Source organism: Anarhichas minor, unplaced genomic scaffold (genome assembly GCF_050575085.1).
Source record: "Anarhichas minor isolate MPS153535 unplaced genomic scaffold, ASM5057508v1 ptg000027l, whole genome shotgun sequence".
Taxonomy (NCBI): Eukaryota; Metazoa; Chordata; class Actinopteri; order Perciformes; family Anarhichadidae; genus Anarhichas; species Anarhichas minor.
In genome coordinates, this window is record NW_027466473.1 from 4,364,529 (window position 1) to 4,387,185 (window position 22,657).

The 22,657-nt window shown below is 44.0% G+C and overlaps 1 protein-coding gene across 1 annotated transcript; it reads left to right on the forward strand.

The window, feature by feature from the left end:
- The first annotated feature begins 656 nt into the window (after positions 1 to 656).
- Positions 657 to 22,473, forward strand: sptbn4a (spectrin, beta, non-erythrocytic 4a). The gene is made up of 19 exons (XM_076101349.1): positions 657 to 779; positions 8,997 to 9,260; positions 10,049 to 10,282; positions 10,498 to 10,587; positions 10,673 to 10,951; positions 11,042 to 11,172; positions 11,343 to 11,547; positions 12,907 to 13,152; positions 13,287 to 13,421; positions 13,639 to 13,880; positions 14,351 to 14,489; positions 14,624 to 14,708; positions 15,025 to 15,236; positions 15,713 to 17,016; positions 17,180 to 17,240; positions 17,337 to 17,605; positions 19,028 to 19,198; positions 19,448 to 19,490; positions 22,174 to 22,473. The coding sequence occupies exons 1-19, from the start codon at positions 657 to 659 to the stop codon at positions 22,471 to 22,473; spliced, it is 4,533 nt and encodes a 1,510-aa protein (XP_075957464.1).
- Positions 22,474 to 22,657: the final 184 nt, after the last annotated feature.

Below are 22,657 nucleotides of genomic sequence, written 5' to 3' on the forward strand. Positions count from 1 at the left end.
ACTCCAAGTCTTCCTCCTCCTCCTGTCTACAGCATCATTACACCGGACTACAGATTGACCGGGACTGGTCGAGCGGCGGATGGTCAGGTTTGCCCCGGCTGGAAGACACCTCTGTGGCTAAGCTAGATCTACACCTCCACTGACGGCTGGATTGTAATCGACATCCGGAGCTGGAAGACGAACCGCAAGCCGAAAGGAGTCTCGGATGTGTTGTGTCATTTCTTTTACCAGCATTGTCATTTGGCGCATTTGCTCTATTTGGCTGCTTGTTTTTTGCCTTCTCTGAGACTGGCTAGCAGGCACTGCAGCATCAGGACCGCAAGACCCATGAAACAGTAGGGCATGAGGACCCAGGGGCAACCCAAAGGAAGGGCTTGAGTGCTTCCATTGCTACCACTGCTGCTGAGGTGCTTATCTTGATTTTTTTTTTCCTCCAGAAAAGGGTGTCTGGTGGGGGTTGGGGTGAGTGGTACAGGTACCCAGGCCCCTGCAGAGGAGAGCAGAGCAGAGCGGCTGGCTCTTGCATAGAGGAGGCAGGCAGGACGTCCTGTGGGAAAGAGGGGGGAGAAGAAGGGCCGGCTCGAGCGTTGGGCTCCTGATGGTGGCTATTTTTGTCTCCCCTAGCTGAGTGATTGGGACAGCGGGTGGAAGAGAAGATGCTTATGGCCCGAGACACGGCGCGGGACGAGGCTCAAAAGCTACACAGGAAGTGGCTGAAGCACCAGGCCTTTATGGCAGAACTGGCCCGCAATAAGGAATGGCTTGCCAAGATCGAGCAGGTGAGTGGAGGTGACCAGGGCATGATGATGGAGGGAGGGAGGGATGGAGAGGGAGGTCGGACGGGCCGGAGCAGGTGAGAGCATGACATGAGTGACAGTGGGTGTGGTGGCACTGAAGTGGTAATAGGTGAGAGTGTGAGAGATGTCATCACTCAGCTTTTCATTTCATCACTTTGCTCGGGGACATTCTGAATTACGTTCTCAAGGTTACGTCGCCACGGTGGCGGTGTTGTTCCGGTTCACAGGTGGTACACCCCCCCCCCGTGGTTCTCTGGTGTCTCTGCCCAGAGGTGAGATCACCTGGATTTCACGGCTCCGTTATGGAGGTTGCAATGAATCACACAGAGGACACTTAAAGCTCTGCAGTAATGGAGGCCAAACATACAGAGGATACAGGTTCCTTTCATGTCCAAGTATATACAAAAGGTGTCTGTTAGGAACACATATACATAGTCAGCTCACATCATCAACACATTTTCAGGTTTGCCTTTTTTTTTTGGGCCCCACATTCCAATCATGCTTTGCTCCCCTGACAGAGCAACCGTCCCATCCACACAGAATGTTCTCCATGCCCTCTGCCTCGGTGAAGCTCAGCTGGGCTCTTTATTAGTTTGATGATCGGCTCTGTCTCACGTAAAGCTCCTGCTGCTGAGGAGGACATGTGGTCCAACAGACCACAAGATCCAAGTGGGTTTAGCCTTAGTGGACATGTTTGCATAAGTCAATACTATATCATATTATCATGTAGGAATGTGCATCGTTTATCACGGTGTAACCTCCTTTGATGTTTTTAAACAATGGAAACAGAATCGCTGACTTTAGAGATGTTTTATAATTGATTCAGATTGATGACATCTTTGGGATTTGGTTAAACCAGGAAGTGCTTCAGTGTAAAGTGAGTGCGTTTTTTCAATATTGGATACTCAATTCACTAATCTAGAAGCGAATGAGTTACTGCTGTCTGTCCTCTGCCTGCACCAGTGACACGGTGTGACAGAAATACATGACAAGTGGCTCCTGGACACATGTTTAAAAGAAAAATGCTGAATAATGCGATAGTGCTGGTGAGGTTTATCAGACTGTGACCTTGCTAAAATGTATTTACATCTCTGATAACATCCTGAGAGGTTTTGTTGACATTTCCAACCGTTTTAATTATTAATTCTTTATTGAATACATTAAGAAATTCATTAGACTGTATAGATTTTTACACATTCATGTTTTCATAGTATATACGGCTATTATTAAATATTCATACGATAGCGGCGTAACAAATTACAACCATGGCCCATGAAGATGAGGCCTACTGCTGCATGTGACGGCTAATGAGGAAGTCCTCATTAGCCGTCACTAAGTTCATCACAGTCTAGACCCTCCCAACTGGGCCGGCAGACACCTCCTCTTGGTTCAGTCACGATGCAATAGAGAAGAAAGATTCCTTGTGCATACCGCTCAATGTGTGCAGATGGGTTAGTGCTTTTAGTAGATGACTCTTTCTTTATTTTGTCTTAGCTACAGACTGTTCCCAGGTTTAGAGTCTGTGCAGCCATATCCATACGTGTTCTCAACAGTGATACGTCCTGTGGCTTAGTAGTTCAGGATATTCTGTTTGGGATATTACGACATTACAGTTGTTTTTATTCACAGTGGGCACACGAGATGTTATTTTTACAACGTCAAAAGTAAAGAGACTCGTAGGCCTATGTGGGAAAGTTAATAATCAAATGTAGCAACATTGCTCAAATGGAACTATAAAAGATGTAATGTCGTCAAACAGAAACATGTTTGGAGCTCACTATGAGTGATACTCCGTGTGACATTAATGCCATAATAACTCTAATGTTAGCATTCACTGTGAATTAAAAAAATACAGGCTACAAGACTCTGGATGGAACTCGTTACCTGAACGTGGTTTGCCAGATCTATTTTTACACTTACGTTTTCTGTTTCGGTTTTTCCAGCACTGAAACGATTAGTCAATTTAAGGATTAGTCAATTGATAGAAAATGAAGCTGCAACTGTTTTGATCACGGATTAATCGTGTTTCGCGTGCAAAAGTCCGACCATTCTCTGGTTCCAGCGGCTTTTCAAATGCTGCTTCTGTTTTATAGCATTGTAAACTAAACAGCTTTGGGTTCGAGGAAAAGAAACCAGTCATTTGAAGCTGTAGGATTCAGGCTTTAGGGAATGGTGACAGCCTTTTATCCCTCATTTTTGACATTTTATAGACCAAGCAATTTATATAAATAATCTAGAAAATATCAAGCAGATTAATCAATAATGAAACTTGTTAGTTGCAACCCTGATTTAATGTGTGGCTCTACAGCCAAAACAGATAATCAAATGGTGGAACAATGACATTTGCATGTATGTATAAAGCCGATTTAGTGGCACCGCTGTTAACATCCTCATCATATGCCTGTTATTATCTTCATCACTGGTGAAATAGAATGAAATGATTCATTCAACAGAAGCTGGACTCGAGTTGAGGACACTTGAGTTGGTGTCTGCTCAGCACACATGATTTTATTATCACAGATAACTATAATATACACTATATAGTATATGTGACTGGGTTTGAAATTTCTTCATTTAATTAAATTGACAGCTATATTCTGTGTTACCTGCTCCTGATGTTCAATAGTGCAGTTTATATGCAGGAGTCAAACTTGCATTCTCTCTACTGACCATCAGGGGGCGACTGCTCTGGTTGTATAGACGTCTATGAGAAAATGACTCTACTTCTCTCTTGATTTATTACCTCAGTAAACATTGTAAACATGAGTTTATGGTCTCAATCTCTAGTTTCAAGTCTTCTTCAATACAGCATGATGTTCATTTAGTAAATGATGGTCCATTTAGAGTCAAATAGACCATAAAGCAGGGGATGCTTTAGGGCGGGGCTACACAGTGATTGACAGGTCTCCACCCTACCAGAGCCGTAAACTGTGTCTCTACATCACTCCTCCACAGTCCAAATATGGTCACTTACGTTTACTGGTTGCGAAAAGTCAAGATGGCAACGACCGTAATCCAAGATGGCGTCGGTCAAAACTCGAGGCTTCAAAGTGCATATACACTAACCAGTGGGTGACGCCACGATGACTAATGCCACTTCTTACATACAGTCTATCGTTATATGGTATGCATCTTAAACCACTAGGGCACCATGACAACTTCTAACCAATAACCTTGATATATGTTCACAATATTTTTCCATAATAATAAACGTTATCACGCCTATAAGAGACTCTGATCAGAGAGACACCTCTAACTAGAACGACATCTCAGCTTGAAATGAAAATGAAGTGAAACAGGATACTGCTTTATTTCTGAATCATCAGCATATTTGAATAACCTTTAACTCCAAATACTAGATAAAACCAAAAGATTGACAGAAGACGACCGCTCCACAGAGGTTGTCTCGAACGTGCTGACCAACACAATTTCCCATAGTTCCTGTGTATGGAGTCACGTACAGACGGTACCAGAGACACTCATGTCTCCGCCACCCTGCTAGCATCCCATAATCTACCCCCATGTCTTTCTCTATCTCTGTCTGTCCGTTGTTTCCTGAGAGACGGAGAGAAAATATGACGCCGCGAGCTGCCATGATCGGAGAACTCCGCGTCCTTTTTTTGGAAGGGTTCCCGCCTCCGCCCCTCACCTCTGTTCTCTCAGTACTTACTCAGCACATGAAGCCAGGAGCACACAGCTCCGGGCCGACTCATGTGTGCGTGCGTGTGTGTGTGTGTGGAGGATCTGTGGGTGCTTCTGTTACAGTGAGAGGACTCACGGCCGACCTTGTGCCGAGCCTCAGCGTGGGCTCAGGGGTCAACGCACAGACAACCCATGGGCCTGTCCGCCTGGAGCACAGGGATCAGTGACTGACTGATAAACACTGCACCTCTTACATACACATGCCGAAATGTTAGGGGCAGCTTAATATTTAGTTGCTGCCCCTTTGAAAGGTTGAAATAAAATAAAAAACCTCACCCTCCTTTATATGTGACTGGAGACAGAGAAGGTATGATGGCGTCTCCTTAAGACATACATTCAGCATATATTTCAATGTATGCTTGAATTATCTATATTCTTATTCTTATGATCAAATAATAAATCCCAGAGAGCCCAAACTAAGAATGCATCACTGAGAACTTTTGCAACCCAGGCGGGATAAAACATTGGCATTCTACATTTCTGCAAACGAGCAATACGTTAAATCTGGACGTCCACACGTTTCATATCGACATTTCTACATATGTATTTATCAACGTTGTAGTGTTTTGACCTCTCGTGGAGCTTTTGAAGCTGCAGTCTTAATTACGTTCAGGTCTAGGGAACAAGACTACTTGGTTAGGTTTAGCAAAAGAGCATGTTTTGGGTTAAAATTAAGTATTAAGTAAATTTTGGTTTTACACAGGACATGAATACCAGTCTTCTGGATGAGAGTCCCGTGTTTGACCCATCTTTCCTCCCTAAGCAGACTTAAGCAGACTTTATTTTAACATATCAACATATCCTTATACAACGGTTCCTATGATATCTTACAAAAAGTTACTCTTCATTTGTTATGCCTTTTCCTGTGAAAGCCAGCAACACGTGTGATTTTTCGTTCTTTTCAAAATAAACTTCCCCCTGCACAGGAAGCAACAAACCTACTTAGTTAGATTAAGGTAAAGATCATTGTTTGGGATCAAATAACAATGGAAGTGCCGTTACTTGAGTACGCAAGTTACGTGACAGATAAATCAACTGTCTAAAAAATCAACATCTCGTTTCACATGTCTTGGCTGAAAGAAAGCTGTTTGTTGGACCCATCAACCCACCTGCCCTGTGTAGGCTTTTATACTTCTTCGCTCATAATTACGTGGATAACATACTTAATCATTTTGTGGGATATCTAGGAATTACGGCACATTATTTTTTGTAGTTCTAACGATGAATAAGAACTACCTGAACATATTAGTAGGTATCAGTAAGAAAAAATATAGTGCAAGTAATAAAATGAATGAATGGCTGAATTCCCTTTAGCTGCTTCAGCTTCAGGGTCCAGGTATTGTGCAAGCTGTCTTGCTGTCATAACTTATTAGGACTGTTATTAGTAACAAATGCTTTTCTTGCCATGCCGAGTCACAATGTAAAATTTGCTTGGACAGACCACAAACCTGTTGTGCTATGACTGTGGAGTGATTTTAGGGTTCATTAGGCATTATTAAAAAAAAAAAAAAGTTCAATAAAAGTGCTTTTTTTTCAGGCGAAACTGAAACTTTTCAATTTGAGCTGTGTGCCATCTTCATTCACTATTAACCAGTAACATATACACAATATTTACACATGTGAACAAGTCTCTCACAAGTTTTACATGTATTATACCATCAAAATTATTAAAATAGACCTTGTAGTTTCAGATCTACACTCTAAAAGGTATGGGTATGCTATTTTCGAGCAGAGGCCTAAAAATAGGGCTAGGGCTATAGAGTTAATAGTAACCATTATTATCTCTCTGTCAACCTACAACTGAACAAACCATCAACATTTTTAACTTTTTTAGTGTTATACCTGTACAATCTCTGAGTTATGAACCCAGTCCAGTCACTATTACACTGCTATAAAACAGCATTGTGCAAACACTACAGCATGCAACATATTTGCAGTCCACTAGAAATGCAGCTGCAGTTGACATCGTCTCTCCAAAACGCACACTAGTGTTATCGATGTTACACTGGGATTTTATAAATTACTTATGTTATATTTATTGTCTTGATGCTCTTTAAAAGTCTTGTATTTCCAAAAACTCTCTTAATTCAAAACGGTTTAAAATCACTATACTTTCAGCATCCAACGATAACTTAAGGTTTAAACTTGTAGAATTAAGTAACGGTTTGTCACGTCTTTAATGCAGTATAGATCAACTTATTCCCCCTGCTGTTTTCTGTTGCTTTCCAGATGTTGCCATTTTTCATAATAAATGTAGTACTTACTTTGGTAGCTTATTGTGCTGCATTCATTATCCTGATATTTTACTTCTGATTTTTTATTAATACTCATCCCTAACCTGCACATCTGTATTTTTTGTTTATTACATCTATCCTGCTATTTTAATCCATAAAAGAATACACTTTAATTTACTACATACATGACTTATTAGTCATGACAGCATGTTCAAACAACTGCTTTAATGGACAATATGTTTCTGTCTTGATGCCAATGGTACTTTCATTTACAACATGCCACTCATGCATTCACCCTCATTAGCATATGGATTTTAGAAATAGTGGATTTTTTAGAGTATGCCACATCTGAAGGTTTGTATCAAGCGGGAATAATCTAGAATTGTAAATAATGGCACATCCACTCAAAGTTTGACAGTTTGCCGGTTGGACATCGGCGTAGTTGTCAGTGTTGCATTGTGGGTTGGGCAGAAGGGAAGACATGGCATCAAAGAAGGATGCTGCCATCTACATGAAGTGATATTTCCATTATAACTCCTTTCAGTGTTTTGGAGGTAACGGCATACGTTGCATGTTACTTTGATGCATCCAGTGGGTGGGAACACATTGCTGTTTGTGCCAGCAGTATAAAACAAGCCCCATAATCCCACCCACTATTTCACTATGCTGCATCAGCATCACAAGAAAAGCCTGCAGAATTCGGCAACACCACTCCGCTGCGTAATTGCACGATTCATCCGTGGTAGCCATTCAAATATCGCACTGTGTCAGCCGTGACTGCCTCAAACATTTGCTTTCGCAGATGCCCTTTGGATCCGACTGTGCCCAGGCTGTAGCACACACCCGCAGCCTCATTCCGGCCCCACAAACCTTTGATTCTCTCTCCTTTTGCCTCCCTCCTTCCTGTTTACTCTGCCTTTCTGCTCTCCTCTCTCTCTACACCCCCCGCCTCCCTCCGCCTCACTGTGTGTGTCAGTAAAGCCAAGGGAGAGGGAGAGAGATAGAGAGACCTGCTTTCTGCTGGCTCTGCATTATGAGAGGGGGAGCGAGTCTGTGGGAAGATAGGAGTGAGAGTGCACGAGAGAGAGAGAGATGGATGTGAGCGAGTGAGCGCTAGCAGCAGTTAAGCAGAGAGCCGGTGCCAAGAGGAGGAATGCAGCACTGCATTATGAAAGCCATAGGATATAGGTCCAGCTCCCGCAGAAAAAAGATGAAGGAGGGGAAGCAGAATTTAGAAGATCGAATCCATCATGTCCATGGTTGTTATTACAACACGAGCTGAGTAAATGATGAAAACATCAACATCGTATGCAACAGAGTAATGTGGAGAAGAAACGCTCGCTTCTTAGAATATGAATCAAATCTGCAGAGATTTTAAGTCACAACGCTGTGAATGCAAGAAAACATTTCCAAAAATCTTGTCGAAACACCAACACCAACTCCCTTAAGGAGACAGGCGATGAAATATGTTTCAGGGGAGAGCTTCATTGACACAAAAGGGAATGTGCCACAAGCTTTGATCTCCCTGCATCTCCTCATCCACATCACGTCATGGACAAAGCCCAAGATTTAGGGGAGGGGAGAGGAGCAGAGGAGCACAGAGCAGGCGTTTATTAGACTTACCACGCATGGTTTTTTAGGTCAGCCCGAGGCCAAACGTTGCCCCTCACACCTGCCTATGCTTGCATTGGCATGGAGCTGTATTGTCCCGAGCTATTTTTGGGGACAAAACAGAATTTAGCCACTCTCTTTCAGCGCCATGAAATGTTACTCTCACAGTAACATTTTGCAATAATGTAATCCAAACAAGATCCACAGGTTCATGGTAAAGAATAGTATGTTGTGCTTCTTTTCTTTGAACACCAATTCCCTTTAGAGGCAATCCATCAAAGGATATCAATTACCTAAAATCGTTGGTCGTGTGAAAAAAGATGAATTTAGAATGAACACATTTTGATTTCAGAAATAGATTTTCTTTGAGCTTGAAATCTAAAATGGTGAACAGATATGTGCAGTGCAGTGCTGTTCAATGATTTGTGGTAGCAAGAGTAGCAGCAATCATCTCAGCCCATATAGGAAGCAAAAGCTGACATCAAAGGCGCGTACGAGTCACTCAGCCAAGAAGAGACAGTCCAACACAAAATGTTTTTTTAAATCGGATAGGTTTAACACCTGGGAAAACACATATTGACTTAAATTGATGTCATGGTTTTGGTCAGCGTTTAACAATTGGTCCATAACAGTCATCACTTCCTGTGTCCAGGAGGGTCAGGAGCTGATCCAGGAGAAGCCGGAGCTGCGTCCCGTAGTTCAGCAGAAACTGGAGGAGATCAGAGAGTGCTGGTCCGACCTGGAGAGCACGACCAAGGCCAAGGCCCGCCAGCTCTTCGAAAACAACAAGCCCGAGCCGGCAATGAAGAGCTACTCGGACCTGGACAACCAGCTCTCCCACCTGGAGCAGCAGCCCCCCCAGCTGGAGCAGGTGCACCATCTGCCCACCTTCAACGAGCAGCTCCAGAAATTCCAGGCAAGTCTCGGAGCTCTCGCTGGCACCGTCTCTTACACTAAGTGTCACCGAAACACAAATGATTCTTTCACGTGTGAAACACTTTCACTTGTAAACCGGAGCTGCTCTCCAGCCACGAATGATTTATGTTGCCGGTTACCATCAGTTGGTCATCCCCAGCTTATGTAGGCTACTGCCCGGCACATTTTCATATTTGCACTAAAATGTCTACAAATGTATTTCACTGCGCACATAGTATGAGAATGTGACAGGTAAAACCATAATATCTGGAATCTTAAGCCTCAGTGGGAAACAGTTTTGTAATGACATGGAAATACTCAATACCTCAAGAACTAGGTACAGTAGTTTTATTCTACTTCTCATTCTACTGGGCCTGACTTAAAATAATAAAAACAACAACCAGGCCTTGGTTCATACATGTGTCATGCAACTCATCTTACCTCCACAGCACCTTCGCCCATGAGAAACGTTGTAGAACTAAAAGTATCTAATCTGCCTTGAAGTGGCTAATGCTTTTGACAGACTGCGGACTTCAGCTCGCTGTTGTTTATGTCATTTTTCCCGGCTCCGACATGTGCCCACCCAGGTCGCGGTTGTGGCGTGTTCTTAAACACGAGTTTCGGTGGCATGCAAAAATGCACCGCATGCTTTTTTTCTTCTTTTTTCTCAAAGTGAGACAGTCAGTTATGTAACCCTGAACTGTTCCGATAGGAAAATAACTGATGTGCAGAGTTTGTCAGTCCGTCATGTGGCTGTAACATGACCTCCCCCCTTCCCCTCCGGTACAGGCTATGGAGTCTCAGATTGGGGACTTTTACAAGGATGTGGGAGACCTGGGTAGTTTGCAGGGGGTCTGCCTACCCCAGCGAGGGCTGATGGCAGGTGACAGGGAGAGCGGCGAGCAGTCGGGCATGGTGGAGACCCGCATCGTCCGCCTCATTGAGCCGCTGAAGGAGAGACGCCGCATTCTGCTGGCTTCCAAAGAGATGCACCAGGTCGCCCAGGACCTGGAGGATGAGATAGTGAGTGCACACTTCTTTTCTCTGTTCCCTATCCTTTTCCTTTTCCATATACACCGCTTTTAATTCCCTTTTGAACATCCGTCAGTACATGGTATGATGGTGCATGTTAAGGAATCAGACTGTTAAAGAACGAATGTCTGTGGCAATGCATCAGTGCCGTGGCTTCCATGTTTGATTCTGAGAAATGTAATGACCTGATTGTGGTTACTTGATAGCTGTGGATTCAGGAGAGGCTTCCCCTGGCCTCCTGTAAGGATTATGGGACTAACCTTCAGAGTGTTCAGCAGCATGTAAAAAAGAACCAGGTAAGTGTCAACGACGACGTTTGGTGGGCTGAAATGTGACCCAACCACGCTCAGTCTGGGAACTCACCTCTGATTGGTCCTTCAGACACTCCAGAGGGAGCTGACAGGGCGGCGGGCTCGCGTGGAGGAGGTTCTGGACCGCGCAGGGATCATCGCTTCGCTGAGGACTCCCGAGGTGGAGTTTGTGCGCGAAGGGGCCGGGCACGTGCGCCAGCTGTGGGAGGTTTTGCAGCTGGAGACGGAGCGCCGGTGCATGATGCTGGATGCCACACTGCAGGCTCAGCAGTACTATAGCGAGGCGGCTAAAGTGGAGTCCTGGCTGTCAGGTCAGAAGCTCCATCTGGTCAACGAAGAGAGAGGCACGGTACGGGCAGGGCTGTCGCTAACAGTTTTTTTTTTTTCTTGGCACGAATGTGAAAGTGAATCGTGACGTCATTCTGATCATCGTTTTCAGGACGAGGTGAGCACCCTGCAGCTGCTGAAGGCCCACCTGGCTCTGGAGCAAACGGTGGAAACATACGCAGAGACAGTAGGCATGCTATCCCAGCAGTGCCAGCGTCTACTGGAACTTGGACACCCAGAAAGGTGTGGCTCACGTGCACCCACAAAGCAGCACATACTGTATGGCCCAAAGAAAGAGTAAAGCTTGATATTTGCATGTTCCATGTGCCATGTAGGATAACACAATTGCGACATTGTCAATGCTCGTCTTGCTGGCAGCTGTAACGTTTCGTTTCCCCCTCTATTTTCAACAGTGTGCAGCTCACCAAGCAGCAGTCGCACATAGACCGGCTGTATGTGTCTCTGAAGGACATGGTGGAGCACAGGAAGACCAAGCTGGAACAGCAGTACTGGCTCTATCAGCTCAACAAGGACGTGGAGGAGTTAGAGAAGTGGATCACTGAGCGAGAGACGGTGGCCAGTTCCACTGAGCTGGGCCACGACCTCGAGGACGTCACGGTCAGTTCATCAGTACGGTTTTGGGTGAAACAAATACTTTAACTTAAATTTTCACAAAAAAGTGAAAGCGAGAGTGAAAGCGGTAATAGAAAACACAGTGAAAATAGTCATATCAAGTTAGGAGCTGTTATTGAAAGGTGGTGAATATTCATTTACCTCTTGTATTTATTGTTCTATAAAAAGGTGAAAGCTTGTAATAAAACCTACAATTTAACCTCAAACATCTTCCCTATATATATATATATATATATATATATATATATATATATATATATACACACATATCTATATATATATATATATATATATATATATATATATATATATATATATATATATATATACACACATATATATATATATACATACACACACACCCTATATTTTGTTTCTCCTATTTAAAGATAAACCAAAAGAAAAGAAAGCAACATTCAATATTAAATTTAATTTAAGCCCTGTTATCTTCTGATCTGATTTAATTTTGAGATTATAATTTGATTTTAATGAAACCAAACACAGTTTTCTCGTGATCACAATATAAATGTCTTTGGCAAATATTCCACGAGCCAATAAGGAAAAATGCAATGGGATAAAGTAAGTAGGCCTGTACTTAATATTTCCATTATGATCACAATCCTGCTTTGGAGGATGACAACCCCCCCGCCCCCCAACACTGTAAAATGTACACTGTAAACATGCTCGTCCATTACACCTTCTTGACACTCATATTTTGGCCATAACAAAGCCATTTTCAATGATGGCAATGTAACTAGCTTGCAATACAAGCAAAGAGAACAAGGACGTTTCTGAATGGCATTGCACCCCACAGCTACCAAAGCTGAAGAAAAACTAGTAGTTCTTCCTTGTCTCCAACGATGTCACTGTTTCGTCACTGGATACCGGAAGAACAACAGATTTTGCAGCTGCGCCCCAGAGACACAGAGAATATCGGCAAGAACTGCAACAATTTTAAAAAATCAGATAGAGATAAGTCAGATAACGTTGAAAATCTGCAATTTTTCCCTTTAATAAAACCATGTGATGAATGAATTACTGCTAACTGTGAGAGGTCCTTGAGCATACAGTCATAAGTGAGCACCAAAAATATTAGGTTGAAGCAGTATGTGAGATTAGCCGTGGATAGACACCGAGAAACACACTCACGCATGCACACACACACAACCGAATACCTTCTCTCCTGGTGCAGATCATAATAATAATAATAATAATAATAATAATAGTAATATGAGCCTTACAAAGCTAGTATTTATTGCAATGAATTGCATTTTGCACAGTATCACCTAGCTCATGTTATTGTGTGCAGTCTCTGTAGTGTTGTGTGCCTCACGTGTGTTCCAGGTGCTTCAGGAGAGATTCACCAAGTTTGCCTCAGAAACCAACAGTGTTGGTCAGCAGCGCATGGAGCAGGTGAACAAAATGGTGAACGAGATGATCGACTGCGGGCATTCGGACGCAGCCACCATTGCCGAGTGGAAGGACGGGCTGAACGAGTCGTGGGCTGACCTCCTGGAGCTGATGGAGACCCGCAGGCAGATGCTGGCGGCGTCGCACCAGCTGCACAAGTTCTTCACCGACTGCAAAGAGGTACAGTCAAAGCAAACACCCGCCTGTGATCAAGGTGTGCCGCGGATCTATTTGAAAAGGTAGACAGTCTGGCCGTGACACGCGGCTTCTATTTTTAAAGCTGCTCGTGATAACGATGCTGTCCTGTGTTGTAGGTCTTGGCTCAGATCGCGGGGAAGATGAAGCAGCTGCCAGAGGTGAGGGCGTGCCAAGCCAACATCACCAATCCGGCCACCCTGCAGAGACTCATGCACTCGTTTGAGCATGCCCTTCAACTGCTCGTCGCACAGGCAAGTGATTTGATTTCTTTCTGAACCCATCATGCACCCTACTTCCTGCTCATGGGCACAATGTGAGGGCATATAGATTTCACCAAACTTATTTTTGAGACACAACTCCACATCCAAGGACTAACCAATGTATTTTCTACAAACACACCCATTCGTCAATCTGACTATATTCTACTGTGATGAAGCCACTAACTGCCTTCATCCCATCTTGGTGCAGGTGAGGCAACTGCAGGAGAACGCGGCCCAGTTGAGGACCATCTATGCTGGTGAGAAGGCCGAGGCCATCATGGTCAAAGAGATAGAGGTGATGGAGGCCTGGAAGGAGCTGCTGGGCTCTTGCGAGGCCAGTCGCGTCCAGGTCACCTCAGTAACGGACAAGGTGCAGTTCTTCTCAGTGGTGCGTGAAAACCTGATGTGGATGGAAGGCATTATGGGCCAGATCGGATGGGATGAGCCCAGGTAAGATATCTGCTGTTCACCTACTTGAGATGTGGTTAAAACCATTGTATACCATTGTGTGGTCCAGTTTTAGATGCGTTTTGTGGTTCAGATTTTAAAAGTCTCTGTGGTCTTGTGCAGTCCCTGTAGGCACAATTTAATTACAGTGTAGTGTCGCATTAGGCTGCTGTTCCACCTTGACCTACTTTCACATGACATCTGTTATTCACTTTTCCATATGATGAATTTGGAGGCTACACATTTTACATTGTGAGTCAGTATTTGTGATTTTACCCAACCAGTGCCACTGTGGAATAAGCTCACAGCACATCCACTTGGCTTTGAAATCGTTGCATTTTTACTGATGCTGTACGTCACTGGGAGAAAATTCCATGCATACCGCTAACATCTTACACTCTGCAGGTATAAGGAGTCCCTAATAGTATTTGTTGCTTTATTTAATCTGAATAATCTGATCTATCCCTCCTCAGGGATTTGACGGCTCTAGAGGTGATGATGAAACAACATCAGGAGCTGAAAGCCAAAGTAGACGGCCGCAGCAAGACCATACAGCAGTGTGCAGATCTGGGCAAGATCCTAATAGCTGCCGGCAACAATGCATCAGAGGAGGTCAGGCTAACAAAACAGTGCAACACATTTGAATGACTATCACACATTCCACAAAAGAATACCCGTGCAATTACTAGATTAAGATGTAGCAATATGTTGTTGTGCTCATGACTGCAATCTGTCTGTCACCGCAGATACAAGAGAAGCTGGACAGTCTTCTGGCTAAGCAGAGGGATCTTGTTGAAAAATGGGACAAACACCAGGAGAAGTTACAGCGCAGTGAGTAACTCACTAGATGACTACATCAGAGCAGAGGCAGCTTTTACCCAATGCTATGTTAAATGTCAAAGGGGCTCAAACTACAAATGCTTTTTTCCACTTTTATCCTTTTATCATGAATCATGTATGAATCTTATAGTTCTTCTCGTTTGCGCTAACATTACACACTCACTCTGAAATAATAGCGGATATACATTTGCTACGATAGAAGGCATAGATACCACCATCATGTACACAGGCATGTTAACAACTGATTTCTACTGGGGTGTGCATTGGTGTGATGGTAACTATGCTGTTGGTCTGCTGTCACCACCAGAGCAGGAAAAGTTCCAGTTTGCCCAGGAGACGGTAAGGGCGGAAGCCTGGCTTAAGGCCAAGGAGCCGCTGATCACCTCCAGGGAGCCAGAGGGAGGAGGGGCCCGGGCTCAAACAGACGAGGTTGAGCAACTCATCCTTCGCCACGAGGCCTTCCGCAAGGCTGCTGTAACCTGGAAAGAACGCTTCAGCTCTCTTCGCCAGCTTTCCGCAGTAAGCTTGACTGTAGATAAATGTTTAATCAGTTTTTGGTGGAGTCACAATTTAATGCTGCTACAGGAAAAAAATGTGACCTTGGGATGTGTGTTTGCTTAGCAGGCATGGGCGCAAGCATCGTTTATGAGCCTAAATCTGTCTCATGACGTTAACTGCATGTGGTGTGCTCTCATTCACTGCACCCCATCTGCCTTTCATGCGACATTGCTTAGTAGCCAAAAAAAACCAGACTGTTTTATAATAAGCAGATCATTCCTGATACCTTGTTGTACCCTCATTTTATTGGACCATTCTTTGTTTTAATTGGATTTATATAGTGCTATTAGTTATTTAGTTAACTCTCTCTTTAGGCTGAAAAGAAAAAAGAGGAGGAGAAAAAGACAACCCCACTCTCCAGCCGAAGGATGTTCCCATTATCATGTCTGACTCCCAGCGTTCCCTCAGCCAGTGCTACCTCATCTTTCTTGAGGCAGACTGTACAGGCGCATATAGAACACAAACCCTTACAGACCAGTCTGGATCTTGGTGCCACCCCTGCAAGCCAGAGATTGTCCTCAACCCTAGCCAGCTACAAGCCAGTTATAAATGGATCAGGCTACCACGGATTGGAACAGCAGAGCAGTGGGAAGTTGGTGAGCTCCTCATACCTTGGAATGAACCACCAGGCGGTTGGGGGTGGAAGTGACTCCGGTTTCTCAGCACTGACCTCCCAGAGTGGTGGAGCAGACACTTCTACTTACCTTGGGATAAACAATCGAACTGCTGGCAGTGCAGAGAGTTCTGGGTACTTTGGACTGACAACTGGGAGTGTGGGTAGTACGCAAAACCATCAAGGCAGTGGCAGGTTAGGAAGTTCAAGTAACCTAGCTCAGCAGCCAAGCAGTGGAGGTATGGGAAGCCCTGGCTTTCTGCCTCAACAGAATATGGGCAGTTCTGGGTATTTGGCTCAAACACAAAATATGGGCAGTTCTGGATACTTGGGACATCAGCCTAACTTAGGGAGTACAGGATATTTGGCACAACCGCCTAGTATGGGGAGCTCTGGGTATTTGGCGCAGCAGCAGCCTAATACGGGGAGTTCCGGGTATTTGGCACAACAGCCTAATATGGGGAGTTCTGGGTATTTGGCACAACAGCCTAATATGGGGAGTTCTGGGTATTTAGCACAACCACCTAATATGGTGAGTTCTGGATACCTAGCACAGAATTTTCAGAGCAGTGGGGGATTGGGTAGCTCAGGCTTTCTAGCACAAAATCATTACAGCAGTGGAAGTCTGGGCAGTTCTGGTTACCTGCCGCAGAGTGGTGGCATCATGGACCCTAAGATGGCGTATGCATGGCAGCACCTGAAAGCTGACTTCATGCAGCCCAGAATTAACCACATCCACAAGGCTGTAAACCCCCTCCTAGAGGCCAGCAGAGTGCAGCGGGAACAGTTTGGGGACATCCCAATGGCAGACATGGTGGGGCCAGAGTCAGGGTTGGAGCTCCTCCACGGCCGTCTCCAAAGGGATCCCCGTGGCAGCCGCTCTGATCCTCAGATGGACCATCTGAGGCGAGAGAGGGAGTACAAGCTGGGCAGACAGACTTCCAGCGAACAGGAGATCCAGGCCAGGCTAAACGAGTTGCCGCTGATTGTGCGTCAGGAGCGCTACCGGAGGCGCCTGGAGAGGCAGTCGTCCAGCGAACAGGAGGGGAGCAGCAAGCAGAGGCTACAGAGACAGGACTCGAGTGACCTGGAGGGCTCTGTTAAGGAGGGCTCCGACAAACGCTCAGGGTATGTGAGTTGTACTGGTGACAGTGAAATTCTAATGATCTTTACAAACTTTGGTATTACTGTTTGCCTAGTCAGCACTGTCCTGTGTGATCCTAATTTTATGTAATGAGTTTATAATGATTGTGTTCACTGTTTGGGTGACTTATGCCTGTTGTCACTTCAGGGACAAGAGATCTACCATGGCAGAGATTGTAGAGCAGGCCCAGGAGAGAGAGGCAGCACAGGTGAGTTAGCTTACATACAGTATATCTCAACAGTGTTGTGTATGTTCAATTGTTTTTGTGTCTTGGTGTGACATTCTCTTGTTTCTACCTTTTTAGACACGAGGAGAGCCTTATCGCCCTACAAGCAGCCTCTCAGCACCCGTGACTCGTTTTGACGGACGCCCTCGTGCCCGAGACCGTCCCAAACCGAGGAGGAGGCCCCGTCCAAAAGAACCTGAGGAGACGCGACGTTCTCGCTCGGCTCCAGCTACTGGTGCCCCAACGACACCTCAACCGCCTTCACACACTGCCCTAAACGAAGGCTTCCTCTACCGCAAAAAGGCCACCAGTTCTGACCTTGAAGCTCAGCAGAGAAGCCCAAACAGGTACAACCGCTACTGATGAAAATGATACAAAATAGCTTACAATTCATCATTCGCCAAAACCCATAGCCTACAAGCCATTGCCCATTAGTAGCTTAGCAACTGCAACTAAACACAACAGCAGGCCTGTTGTCGTCAAGCTTTGGATTTCGCCGCATGCTGATGAAGTGTCCACAGGCACTAACATTTAAAAAGAGTTTGGAGGGTGGTGTCTTTTCAAACCTTTCCAAAGGCACAGGAGTAAAAGTGTAAGGAATGAATAAAACACTGTATTCATCTGCTCTAACATAAGATACCAATGATAACATGTTCAGCTTACTAGTTTACAACCTACAGTAGCAACCAATCTTTACTTCCAAGGCCAAGGGACGCATTATGGACTATCGTACCTCGAGTCATTTGTGGGGTTACATGCTAGAAAAAACCCTAGTCACGATCACTGTGTTGTATTTCTCCACTGTGTGGAAGTTGATCCGGGAAGTTGAGTTTTGGCTAATACTAGCAGCTTTGTCCTGAATTTGGTTAAATTTTGGGAAGTTTAAACTTCAAAATTGTCAGCCAAACACATTGGATAGTCCTCATACTAAAAGCCTTTTTTCTTAAAGATAAATGCAATAACAAACTGTTGGAGAATGTGCAAAAGTATACAAGCTTAGCATCCAAACTAGGTTTCCTTATTATACTTGTAATACCTTCGTATTACAAGTATAACTAACTAACTCTCTATATACTGCAACAAAAGAGCAATGCCGTTTCTTTATTTCTATGTCCTCTACGTGGAACCAATCAACTGGTGGGGATGCTGACTATTTCCTTTTAACATGCAGCTTCATGCACAATATCATGTGTGTAGCGATCAAGTGTACCTAAGGCCCCTTTTAAAAAGACGATTATTCTAAACAAGCTGGAAATATTATAAAGTCAGCTGGAGACAATGTTCCATAGAGTTAGTTTATACTAATATGCCAATGACAGTTTTAGCGTAAGTAGTTTTAGCCGGCAAAATCATCAGTCGTCTGCTGGAAAGGAGAAGCCTGCTTTTGTGTACCTCTGTCTGAAATCAAGCACCCATTGCTTCTAAAAGTACTGGGAACTTTGATGGTTAATCTGCCACCGTTATCATTATCAACTGCATATGTGCCATGCAGGAACGGAAAGCTTGACAAACAGTAACTAAGGGGGTTTAAACAATATATTAAATCAAATTAGTTAGATTAGATTTTAAATCTTTAGTTTGTTGTCGTACCTTTATCGTGACTGTGTTGCATGTTTATTTAAGGACAGAATATCCTTATTGTTGTGTGTTGTGTCCATCTTTATTTTAATACGCATTTGTATATCTATGTCCCATTGGCCCAAGTTATGTGACATGTATTCAATCATAATCTGTTACGGTAGTCTTAATGGGTCATTTTAATTTTACAGCAAGTCCTGGACAAACGTATATTGTGTGCTGAAGGAGGGACAGCTGAGCTTCTACAAGGATGCTAGGCACCAGACCACAACATACAATGAGGAGCCCCCTGTAGAACTTAGTAACTGCACGTTTGATCCTTCAATGGGATACAAGAAGAAGAAAAATGTCTTCATTCTTCAGTAAGAGCTTTTCTATTGTGGCAAATTTTAATGGCAGAAATTGTGATTTTAAAATGTGATTTTACTGATTTTCAAGTGTAATGTTGCTTTGCAATAAAATAAGAAATGATAGCATAGTTCATCCGATTTAAGAGAAAAACATCAAATCACAGAATATTAAACAAGTGCAATATTATTATTCATTAGAAATGTAAAAGGCATTGCTGTGCATGAGAAACTGACAATCCCTGTTGATTTTCTCTGCAACAGAATGAACGATGGAATCAACTTGGCATTCCACGCAAAAGATGAGGTAAGAACATTCATATTTGAGTCTTGCTTACCAAAAGCAGACATCAGGACATAATCCACTTTACTTACTTTAGACCATCTACGTGTCACATAAGAGGTCCATGAAAGACTACACCTCTAAGTACACCTCTATGTAGTCATCATAGCTAGATATAATACTCCATTGGGCCAGGCTCAACAGACCCATAGCAGGTCCAAACAGCATCAGGGGTGACTCTATTATTTTTAATAGAGTCTGTCAATGTCGGATCATTGAAAAAATGGGTTTCACATAGTTTGACATAGCAGGGAAGATTAGTCCAAACTCAGTCTCCCAGAGGGAACTGGGACAAGATCTCAGTGGGATGGGGACCCTCCGTGCTCTCAAGGCAAGCCCACCACCTGCACAACGTTCCATCTTGAGCGCCCTTCCAGGTCTTCATATTTTTTCGAGAGGGAGCCAACTTGTGTGATTAGCATAGCAACCTTAGCCTGGAGGTTAGCTAGCTGGCCAGCATGGTGATTGGCCGAGTGTTCGAGGCCCGTGACAGTCTCGCCCTGGGTGATCATTGGCGGCTGCAAAGCAGCGGATACTCTCTTTCTTGACGGACTCCGAGATTACCAAATCAAGTTTAGTGATGATCTCTAAGCGCATTCAGCCCACCATCTCTCTAATGTTTGCCAGCAGGGACTCGTTAGCTGACGACAGCTTGCACCAGCTTTAGCCATGTGGGGTTTTGCTCGACCAGCCAGCCTCATTGTTGCACTTTTTAGCACTAAAATGCAGAAAACGTGATGCAGTGCTCTCTAGGGTGCCCTACATGTTAGAAAACCTTCTCGATCTTTCTGTAGTTTTGGTCTTTTCATGAGATTTGTGGAAGACAAAAAATATATGAAGAGTAAAAAACCAAATAAGAGTAAAGGGAGCAGATTTAGAACAAAGTGCAGCAAAATGGACTAAAATAAAAATATATATAAACCGAAAGCATTGTGCTCAGTCTTCATATGTTTTGATCATTGCCGTATGCAAATAAATGTCAGACATTGCATCAGTTTGACTATTTTTAATTTCCTTTCCTTTTGTAGTCCTCTATGGGTTATTCAAATAACAGGATATGAGCAGAATATACAGTATACTGTCAGTACAATAGGAATATACATTTTTTTATTCTTCAGGGAACTATCTGAATGCAATCCCTATGAAATCTGTGGCCTTCTCCTTACTGTACTTATGTGGAGACTTACCAAAGACTTTTATTCATCATGTCCAGCTGAAATTAAACGCTCCCCCCCCCCCCCTCCTCTCCTTTGACAAGAAAATCACAATCATTTGTTGTTTTCAGGATTTTAGTTTTGCATTAGCAAAATAATTCTGATTATTCCAACTACAAAGATGGAGACGCAATTTTGAAACCGCCAAACAAGTCTTAACTGAAGCAGTGGGCTTATGTCAGCATTCCAAGAAAGGCGAGCAGACACAACAGCAAAGACATAGACCCTGAAATATAGCCCACGTCAGCTTTCCTGCTTAAGTCTCCAACTAGTAGTCGTACTTATTCTGCTTACTACTCTCAGTATATGAATCATTTCTGTGATATGCATTGACTGTGTTATAACTCTGTTAAGTTGTTCATTCTGTACACATGACATCTATCACACTTCTGTCCATCCTGATAGAGGATCCCTCCTCTGTTGCTCTCCCACAGGTCTCTCCCTCTTTTCTCCCTGTTAAAGGTTTTTTTGGGGGAGTTTTTCCTGTTCTGATGTGAGGGTTCTGGGACAGAGGATGTTGCATGTGTACAGATTGTAAAGCCCTCTGAGGCAAATTCTTTGATTTTGGGCTATACAAAATAAATTGAATTGAGTGGAGTTAAAACACATGAACACCTGTAGTGTCCTGCACCACAGCTTGTTGAAAGAGCCACCACACACCTGGAAAGGTGCACTGCTAACGTCAGTTTGCAGGTTAAGTAGCTAATTAGCTGCTCAGTTGCAGCACATTAAACAGCATGTACACTTACCTGCAAATGTCACTTGTGGCCGGTTAGATGCTGGTGTGGTCTGGTCTCTTCAATGCCACTAACAACACTGTTTGCTCACATCATGTAAGTCAGTTTACTTGTATCTCCTTCTCTAGGGTGCAACAGCATCTGTCTGGCAGCATGCCAGCTGCTTTCAATCAAACACAGACAGGGACACGACCCTCCAATCGGCTGAGACTTATGTTTCTGATATTTCCCCAAAGACCTTATTTTACTCCTTTTAATAATAGAAAACTATTACCGATATCATTTCATTAAATAGATCAATACTTACTAGGGATAACTGAATGTGATTTTAGTTGGATATTAATGCACTTCATTTACTATAAAACTAGTTTTGGAGATATTAACCGAATAGACTCCTGCAAATTCCTTTTCAATGTAACACTTGGCTTCTGGTGTTCAGAGCACAAAAAAGCGCTACCGCTCAGCCATGCGGATGCCATTGATGTTGACATCTTGTGCTGTCACAAGCACGAGCCTGTCGTCCATGAGTGGAGCCACACTTTGATATGTTTTCTTCTCTCTGTTGCAGGTTCAAATTCTGATCTAAAATGATGAAATTATGTAAATCCCAAAACACAATATGAAAAACATGCAAAAAGAGTAAGATTACATAAGAGAGAGACTCCTTATATAAGACGTGTGTCATTTGCTTCGTAGGAGGACCTGAAGGCCTGGACTTCAAACATCACCACCTGTATAGCTGAACACGAGTCCATGGGCAAGTGGGACAAGCCAGGCACCTCGTCCATGGATCCCGACAACTCGGAGAGGAAGGAGAAGTCAGAGGGGGACGCGGACGCCAGGTCAGAGAGGTCCGAGCTGGCCGAAGGGGAGGAGCGGTCCGAGAAGGAGAGGTCAGAGAAAGGGGACGGCTCCGAGAAGTTAGACACGTCAGAAATTGCCGACAAAATGGAGGGCGGGGCGGGGGGCTCCAGCACGTCTGGGAAGAGCAAATGAGGAGCCCCTTTGTGTTTTTAACATTACTCACTGACTAAAGGCGTAGGAGGCGGTGGGTGGGAGGGACGGATGGAGAGCATGTGCAGCTAGGTTTGCAGATCCTCAGTCACAGAGCCGGAACACACCGAGGCCATGGTCCTTGGACTGACTATTGTTACAGTGACAGACTAATCTCTCAGCCCCT

What these genes read in the sequence shown, in the direction of transcription:
- sptbn4a (XM_076101349.1), top strand. Translation starts at nt 657, where the DNA reads ATGCTTATGGCCCGAGACACGGCGCGGGACGAGGCTCAAAAGCTACAC. An exon ending in AGCATGTAAAAAAGAACCAG is followed by an intron (nt 10,588 to 10,672) that starts GTAAGTGTCAAC and finishes TTGGTCCTTCAG; the next exon opens with ACACTCCAGAGGGAGCTGAC. An exon ending in ATCGGATGGGATGAGCCCAG is followed by an intron (nt 13,881 to 14,350) that starts GTAAGATATCTG and finishes ATCCCTCCTCAG; the next exon opens with GGATTTGACGGCTCTAGAGG.